This window comes from Struthio camelus, chromosome 3 (genome assembly GCF_040807025.1).
Source record: "Struthio camelus isolate bStrCam1 chromosome 3, bStrCam1.hap1, whole genome shotgun sequence".
NCBI classification, from domain to species: Eukaryota; Metazoa; Chordata; class Aves; order Struthioniformes; family Struthionidae; genus Struthio; species Struthio camelus.
This window is the reverse complement of record NC_090944.1, coordinates 79950581-79959552: the sequence shown is the minus strand read 5'-3', so window position 1 is coordinate 79959552 and position 8972 is coordinate 79950581. Positions and strand designations below refer to the sequence as shown.

At 60.3% G+C, this 8972-nt stretch overlaps 1 protein-coding gene across 1 annotated transcript; it reads left to right on the top strand.

The window, feature by feature from the left end:
* The first annotated feature begins 6134 nt into the window (after positions 1-6134).
* On the top strand, positions 6135-8487 carry LOC138066611 (T-cell activation Rho GTPase-activating protein-like). Its single transcript, XM_068936499.1, has 5 exons — positions 6135-6273; positions 6533-6705; positions 7261-7422; positions 7796-7905; positions 8085-8487. The coding sequence occupies exons 1-5, from the start codon at positions 6135-6137 to the stop codon at positions 8485-8487; spliced, it is 987 nt and encodes a 328-aa protein (XP_068792600.1).
* The last annotated feature ends 485 nt before the right edge of the window (positions 8488-8972 follow it).

The following is an 8972-nucleotide window of genomic DNA, read 5'->3' as shown; positions in this document are numbered from 1 at the left end:
GCTTACCTTAAAAAAACCCAACCAAACAAAAAACCCCTACAAGCTGCATAAATTATCTTGATCCAGACATCCAGACATCTACCAAAGCCTATCCTACAACTCTTCACCAGCTGAGCAGTCTTTTTGGCATTGCTTTCCTTGGACACTCTGGACTCTTCCTTCATCTGGAATCAAGGATGTGCCCTGTCAGAGTCTTTAGAGACTCAGCAGGCCAATATCAGGTTTTGGAAGATGGTGAAAATCAAAGAAAGATGGAAAGATTTTGGGAGTAATTAGAAGAAATAAAACTGTCCTAAGTTGTACTCTTTATTCTTCTTAAAATTTCTTCAGTCAGTCCACTAGCGTCTTGGGTCTCAGTGGATGAAGGCCAAAGTAAGGCAACTTCAGGGCACTGTTGAAGAACTAGACTGGCATGACAATGCAATCAAAAAACAAAACCCAGGGACTCATGGGTTTTGAGTGCATGAACTCAAGTTCATGCACCAGAAAAGCTTGTTTCTCCTATAGTTTCTATATTTTATCTGGCAACCTTGTGCAGATGTCTTGAGTACCCTAATGTGTCTCAGACATCACCTATATGCATCTGTTGTCACTTCTGTGCCTCACCCAAGTTGACTAGCTCTAGGTATTTCTGATTTAAAACAGAGGCAGTGCATTATATGCAAGAGAAAGTGCAAAGCTCAGTTATCTGGCCAAAGGAGTAATTGTTTTTCTTATACATTCGGTTTTCAGATCCAGTGTTTACTTGCCTGACTGAAGTTTGAGCCAATTTTTTTGACAAGGGTTCATCGCAATTAACTAATGGCTGACTTGCTTCACTGCTGCTGAGTCCCAGTTGCTGCACTCATCCATGGAATCTCTAAAATATTGTTTTGATGTGTTTTCTTCTTTTTTTTTAAAGTAAAGCAGTCTGCTCTAGATATAACCCTACCAATATGGCCTTCATCCACATTTTTAAAGCTTCATGAAACTCATCACTTCCAATTTTCTGCAAAATTCTGTTGAATTATCACCACAGTGACTCACACTGTGATAGGAACTAGGTTAGCACGGCTTCAGGTCCTTTTGGATTGCCCTTAAATGTTACCAGGTTGCAGCCTCCATGCCTTGATAATGGTTTACACCTAATGATCTTCTTACCACAGAATGCCTCAGAGCTTCTCAGGGTGAGGAACGATGCATTTCTTTTTACTTCATATTTTGGGTGATTATGTTAATTAGAAACATCAGAAAAACAATAGTGAAAAAAAAGAAATGAAAAAATAAAAAAGGAAAGAAAAACAGAAAAGAGAAAAAAGTACGAAGAAAGAAAAAAGAAAAAGGGAAAGAAAAACAAAGAAAGAAAAAAACAAGGAAAAAACAAAAAAATAAATAAAGAGGAAAGAAAGGTAATGAAAAAGGAAATCAAGAAGGAAAGAAAAAATGAAACTAAACAAAGGAAAAAAACAAGGAAAGAGAAACAAAAAAAGAAAAAAGGAAAGAGAAAAGCAAAAGGGAAAATAAGGACAGAGAAAAAAAGCAAAGAATAGGAAGAGGAAAGGGAAAAGGGGAAGGTGAAGGGGAAGGGGAAGGGGAACTGGAAGGGAAAGGAAGGGAAGGGAAGGGAAGGGAAGGGAAGGGAAGGGAAGGGAAGGGAAGGAGAAGGTTGCTCCCCGCAGCTCTGCCGTCACATGCCTTTCAGCTCTCCTCTGTAGAAACCAGGAGCGTTTTGTCCTTGTGGCAGGGAAGGGCTTGAGGAGACAAGCCACGCGCTTGGTGCAGGGCAAAGACTCGGAGGCCGCAGAACCGATGACAAGAGCTTCAAAGGGTCTCCTTCAGCAACACCTCGAGCATTTCTGCGGTGGCTGCCTCCCGGTAGTTGCCTGGGACAAGACAAAGGCTCCCGGGAAGAGGAAGTGCCCGCTGCCTGGCCTGTAAGCCCAGCAGAAAGCCCAGGGAGCAGGCGCACACACACTTCACCAGAGAGGAAGGGGGTCTCTCTTTGGGCCCAAGGAGGTGTGTGTCCTAGGGCACACATGCCAGTCACGCTCAGCAAGCTCCTCCGCTCGCCTGCGAGGATGTTCTGGGAGGCAGCGTGGCAAGCCTTCCTGAAGTCAAGGCAGACAGCATGCACTGCTCTCCCCTCCTCTCCCCAGCCAGCCTTTCCAGTGTGGGAGGCGATCAGGTTGCTTAAGCACGATTTCCCCTTTGGGAATCCATGCTGACTGCTGCTGAGCACCTTCTTGTCCTTCATCTGCTTGGGAATGGGATCCAGCAGCAGCTGCTCCATCACCTTTCCAGGGATTGAGGGGAAGCTGCGTGGCCTGCACGTCCCTGCATCCTCCTTCTTGCCCTTGGGGAAGACTGGCGTGACGCTCGCTTTCTTCCAGGCCCCTGGCTCCTCTCCCGATCACCATGGCCTTTCCAAGAGGATTGAGAGTGGCCTTGCAGTGACAATGGCCAGCTCCCTCAGCACTCGCGGGTGCATCCCATCAGGGCCCATGCACCTCTGGATATCCAGTGTGCTTAAGCCATCGCTAACACCATCGTCCTCCCGCAGGGGAAGCTCTTCCTTTCTCCAGACTTTCTCCCTGCTCTCCGGGGCCTGCGGTTCCTCGCCCTCGTAGCCCTAGCCCTGCAGGCTCGAGCACTGCGCAGCCTCTACTCCTCCCAGGTGACCTGTCCCAGCTTCCACCCTCTGCATACTGCCTTCTTAGGGCTGAGTTCTGCCACAAGCTCCTTGGTCTGCTATGCAGGTCTCCTGCCCGCTTTGCTCAGCTTGTTGCCCAGTGCCAGGGACCCTTTTGCAGCTTGGAGGAGACGCCCTTGAACATCAACCAGCTGTCTTGGACCCTTCTTCCTTCTCAAGCCCTACCCCAGGGCACCGTTCCTCACGGAGCACCACACCCTCGGGCACCAGCGAGGTGCAAGCTCTGGTTCTGGCCCCACACATCGCAGCCACTTGATTTGGGAGAGCAGCTTGCAGCCAAAACTCTTTGGCATCCAGTCGAGAGCCAAGCCTCACGGAAGGCTGTGCGAAAGACCGTCCCCGCAGGTTTCACTGACATTTGCACTGCCGCTCAGATGCACACTGCACACATGGGTCCTTCCCTTTTGGTATCTGCACGCAAGCATTTACAGGGGCCTGCCTGATCTCCTGCGCAGTCTGCATCGCAGTCTCTCTGCAGGCGCCTGGCTCGCACCTGAGGGGAGGTGGCAGTCAGTGTCTACAGGCATGTGGGTGTCCCAGGGCAGCGCAAGGAATTTTTGAAGGCATCAGCCACTGGTGCACGCCGGTCCTGGTGCTTAGGCACCTGAGTCCTTCCCTAAGGAAGGATTGCTGCAACTGGAGCCGAGAACCCCACGTCAGGCGGTGGTGCCCCATGTAGACACCTGGAGTGCAGCTCGCTGCGCTCTAGGGCTGACCACCACCCGGCCCGAGCGCAGAGGAGCCGTGAAACTCGCGATGTGGGGCACCGTCTGGGCCCTGGGTCTCTAGCGGGCACAGGCCGTCCTCCTTGCCCCCTCCAAAGCTTGAGTCCCCCTCTCCGCTCCAGCAGCAAGGCGGGATGTTGCAGCTGTGCGGGGAGGCCTGTGCCTCGTGGGGTTTTCCCCAACACAGAGCCAGCTGCTGAAGCCGGGAGCTCGTCCAGCCCCAAGCCCATCGGCTCCCTTGTCCCAGGCACCGTTCGCTCGCCCGGAAATCGCAGGGCATCGCAATCAGGCAGACTCCCCCTCGCCCCCGGCCCCCACCCCCCCGCCCCGGCGTTGCCCGCGGCCCGGCCGGCGCATCACAATGTGCCGCGGCGGCGCCCGGGCGACACCAACCGCCAGCACCCGCCCGTCGCCCAGTGCGGCGCTGTGCCGGCGCGGGGCAGCGGGGAGACGCAGGCTCCCAGCCCAGCGGCTTTACCCGGCACAGGCAGAGCGCTCTTAGCTTCGCGCAGGCCTGGCCAGCGCCTGGCGCTGCCCAGCGCCATGGGACAGGCCAACTGCTGCGGAGCCCGGGGCGCTGCCGGCCCCGCTGCCGGCACGCAGGCACGGCCCGGGGCCCCTGGCCGCCCGGCTCCTCGGGGGCTCGTGGCCACGGCAGCCTCCCGGCCCCGCGGGCCGCTCGGCGCCTTCGTGTCGCGCAGCAGCCCCCACCTCCTCCTCACCGACCGCGTGCAGGTGACCCGGCACCGGCGCACCAGGGACAGGCACCTCCTGCTCTTCCCCGACGCCATCGCCGTCGCCACCTTCAGGTCAGAAGAGCAGCCCCAGCCCCAGCCGACCCGGCCCCGGCCCCGGCCACCGCCTCTGCCACCAGCCCCCGCGCACCGCGGCTGCCCGGAGCTGCTCCCTCTCCCTCGGGAGCAGCAGCTGCCTCTTGGACTTTCCTCTACTTTGGGCAGGTGTTAGGGGAAGGGGGCAGGCTCCTGCTTCCCCGACAACGTGTCTGCTGGCATTGCTTTGCGGCGCTGACGTTTGGGAAGCGCCCCGTGTGGGTGTGCGGGGACTGACGCTCCTTTCTCCCGCACAAGGCTCAGGGGTGGCCACCCCAAGCCTCTGTCCCCGGCAATGGCTCTGCCCTGGAAGGCTGCTGGGGCTGTCCCCACAGCGGCAGCTTCCGAGGCGGCCCCTGCTCTCCCTCCGCCAGGTGTGGCTCCACCTTCCTGCTGAAGCACCGGGTGCCTCTCAGCCAGCTCTGGGTGCTGTGCAGGAAGGACGAGGCGGCGTGCGGGCAGCAGGAGGAGCAGCAGGTTGGCGGCCTGAATTGCACCAACACCCTCGTGCTCGTCTGGCCCACCGACCTGTGCGTGGTCACTTTCCGGTGAGTCCCGGGCACACGCGCCGGGCTGTTCTGGGGTGCAGGGCACCGTGCTCGCCTGCAGTCCTCTCCGGGCTTGCTGGAGCTCAAGGCAGGCTGTGGGGAGAGAGAGTAGAGGCCCGCTTGGGTTTCAGACGCAGCCCCTGGCAGCTCCAGGTGGCCACCAGCCACCGGCCCCCGCCACCTCCCTGCAGCTCTGCTCAGCCCAGGCACGCTGCGGGGGCGCACCGCCCGCGGGCTGTGGGGTCTGGCCGTGTGGAGCGGTGCCAAGCGGGCGAGCTGTGTCTGGGGCCTCTGTGCAGCAGGAGCAGCAGCAGGCTCTGAGGCTGCTTCTCCTTTTTGCTGCAGGTCGCAGGAGGTGAAGGAGCAGTGGCTCAACGCCATCCTCAGGTGAGCCCTGGCCGGGAACGCAGCCCGCCTGCGGCGGCGGCAAGGCTGCGGGTGGTGCAGAGCTGCCGGGCAGCAAGAAAGCAGCAGGCGAGGTGGGGCACAGGGACACCCCCTGCGCGGGGCCGCTGCTGGGCAGAGCGGCGGGAGGTGCTTCGCCTTGCGCCGGCAAACCAACAGCACCGGCCTGCAGCTGGCCCCACGGCTCCTTGCTTGCACGCCTGGGGAGCCCGAGCTGCCGCTGCCCCTTCCCGCGGGGAAGAGGCCCGGAGGCCGCAGGGCTCCTGCGCCAGGGTGGCGCGGGCGCGCGGGGCTGGGCCCGGGCAGCCAGCAGAGGGGCTGGCTGTGACGGAGCTGTGTCCTTGCCCCTGCCCTGTGCCCAGGCCGAGCCCAGGAGCCCCGGAGACGCGCGTCACCCGACTCGCCTCCCTTCGGCTCCTCGCCACGGCCGTCGGCTCCCAGGGCACCGTAAGTGTCCCGGGGCTCTGCGCTGCCCCCCGAGCGCCACGGGGCTTTGGGGAACAGCCCCCGCCACCAGCTGCTCACGTTGCCTCTTTGCTCTCTTGCCCAGGCGGGGTCGCTGACGGCCCGCACCGTTGAGGCCTTGGTTTCGGCGGAGGTGAGCAGGGGCTCCCTCTCCCGCAGGGCCCTTGCTGGGGGCTGGCGGGAGGCGTCTGAGTTTCGGGAGGGGACGTGGCAGGGCCCGAAGCCCTCGCGACACTGGCGGCTGCCGCGTGGGGCTGCCGGGGAGCAGCTCCCCGGGTTGGGGGAGCGCGGCAGGGCAGCCTGGGCCCCCGGGTCCCCTGCGGGCGCCTGCTGTGGGGCTGCGCCTGCTACAAGCCTTTGCCACCAGCACCTGTGTCGGGCAGAGAGGCAGGGCCTCTGCTGCACCAAGCGTCTCCTGCGCAGGTGTCGGACGACCGGGGGATTTTCCCTGGAGCCGCGCACTTGTTTCGGCATGGCTGAAGCAGCTCCCTGGTGGCCCTGGCTGCTGCAGGGCAGCTCTGTAACCCGAACCCGTTTCTTGCAGGCCGGCACCGAGCAGTGCCCTGCCTGGGCCTCATCGGCTGCACAGGAGGAGGTTTGCCACTCGCCTGGTGAGTTGGCAAGAGAAACTGAGGTGCCACCGTCCCACATAGCGCTCGACAGCGGCTGAAAAGCAGGAGCCCCTCTGCCCCTCTGGCCAGCACTGGGACGGGGGCATGCTCCCCGGGCACAGCCAGAACCGCAGCCACTGCAAGCTGCCCAAGCAAACACATCCGCCTTGCATCACACGGCACTGCACGCACACAGCAGGCAGCAGAGCTCTCGGCCCCTGCTTTTGTCACCTGACTTTAGCTTTCCGCTTGCTTGCAGCACAGGGGGTGAAGAAGAGCAAGCGGTTGATCCCATGGCCGTTTGCTGGGAGGCGACCCTCGGCTGGTGGGGACTGCCCAGGGCAGCCGGACTCTGGCCTCCAGAGCCCTCTCTTTGGCCAGCCTCTGGCTACTCTTTGCGGCACAGAGGAGACCCTTCCCCAGGCACTGCAGGTAAGGCAGCCTGGCCACACAACTGTGCTGCTGCCAGCTTCTTGTGCGAGGCAGCATCCTCAGCGCTCGGGCTGGGGCTCTCAGCAGACAGCGGGTCCACACTCACTTCTCACTGGCAAGGCCTCAAGTTCGCAACCCATTGCGCAAGTCAAGGGGGTCAGGACCGCGGCTTTGTGCAGCTCACACAGCTGCCGCGGGAAGTAACTCGGGAATGGAGACAACGCCGGAGCAGGAGGAGGAGAAGCAGATCGGCTCCTGAGGGGGCATGTTGGTGGCCTTGCAGAAGTCACTGCAAGGAAGCTCTCAGCAGCAGAAACAGCCCGGGATTTCTGTCTTTCCCTGAAAACCGTGGTCGGGAGGGTGGCTTGGGGGACAGCCAGGTTACTCGCAGGCTAATCTTCGTGCAGGGAGAACCAGATGCGAACGCAGGCAAAGCAGAGCGTGCCTGCCAGGCAAAGGCTTGCTTCTGTCTCCAAAGAGAGCCTGCCCTAAGGCTAAAGGGCCGTTCTGCACCCGCGTGACCCTTCTCCCACCCCTCTCTGCTTTTTCCCGCAGGATCTGCTGGCCATATTGCACAGGGAAGGCCCTGGCACTGAGGGGGTATTCCGCAAGGCTGCAAATGAGAAAGCCCGCCGCGACTTGAAGGAGGAGCTCAACAAGGGAGGCACCGTTGACTTGGCAGGCAGACCTGTGCACCTCTTGGCGGTAGTCTTGAAGGTGAATTCTTCTGACTTGCAGCTGTGAGAGCACCTTGGGAACCTGCACGGGCCCAGGGGGCGCTCCGAGCCGAAAGCATAGCCAAGCCAAGCAACGTGTTTTCCCAGCCCCGGGAAAGTTTGGCATTTGTGTTTTCCGCCTGCTTCTCGCTTCCCCTTGCTCGGCCACGGCTTCCCTGCCTGCCCACGCGAAACTCACTTCCTCCTCCTCCTCCTCCTGCCCCTGCTCCTCGCCAGCACCCTCCTCCGGGAGGAAGCCTGCCATTTCTGGGTGGGCTAGAGGCTGCTAGGCGCTAGAGCCCGAGCGCCGGGGATGCTCCCCCTGGGCTCAGGGCTGATGTCCAAAGCCTCCTCTCTGTATCTTGGCCTTGCAGGACTTCCTCCGAAATATCCCCTCCCAACTGCTGTCGGCAGCCCTGTACGAGAGCTGGATGCTGGCTCTGGAGAAGCCCAGCAGGCAGGAAAAGATTGAAGAACTGAAAGAGTAAGTGGTGTAGCCCGGGCCAGCGGTATGCAGGGGGTGGCAGAGGCCGGGCCAAGCACAGGCGTTGCTCTCTTTGCAGGACGCACCATTTGCGGGCCTTTGCTTGAGGCTTGCTCACAGAAGCCGCAGCGGCCACTGGCCCCCCAGATTCATGGCACGTGTTGTTTGTGTCCACTTAGGGTGGCTGCCAAACTGCCCAGGCCAAACGTCCTCTTGCTCAAGCCCTTGCTCGCTCTGCTCCACCGCATCAGCCAAAACGCAGAGACCAACAAGATGGACTCCAGCAACTTGGCCATCTGCGTTGGGCCCAGCATGCTGAGCCCTGGCACCGAGAGCGCGCTCCCGCTGCAAGTGCAGAAGGAGATGAACGACAAGGTATGCTGGCCTCACCAGCTGGCTCCCCGCTTCGGGCCACACCCGAGCCATCCCCACCGATCCCACGGCCATTGCAAAAGCTCAAGGAAGCAGCACCTGGGAGCACCGGGGGCGCCCCGCAGCGGGGCTCTCCGCAACGGGACAGGCAAATCTCATAGGGGAGCTGCAGCCAGCGAGGTGCAGCTTTTGGAACAGAAACCCCAGTGAGGCTTGGGAAAGACTGCTGAGCACCTTTCCAGCCCCTTGCGCTGACATCCCTGGTTTTTTGTGGGCAGGTGACGATGCTGGTGGAGTTCCTCATTGAGAACTGCGCGGCAATATTTGGCGAGGACACGGCCTTGCCTGGCAGCCCCTCGGCCGAGGAGGCCCCTGAGCACACAGGTGGCTCTGCAGGTAGGAGGATGCACCGAGGACCGGCCCTGCACAGGGCTGCTGGTGCCAGTTCTTGAGCTGCATACGGGAAGACATCGGTGGCAATGCAGACAGGTGCAGGGGGTGCCATACCTCCTGGCAGTGCTTGCCGGCCGCATCACTTCCCAGGAGTTCAGAACGACAAGCCTGAGCTCAACAAAAGGCATCCCAGAGAGAGCTTAAACATCCGTACAGCTCTGCTCTTCTCTGCGTTGCTCACTATGGCCTAGAACTGCACTCTGCCCCGTGCAGGATATTGTGCCCGCGGGTCCTTGTGTCTC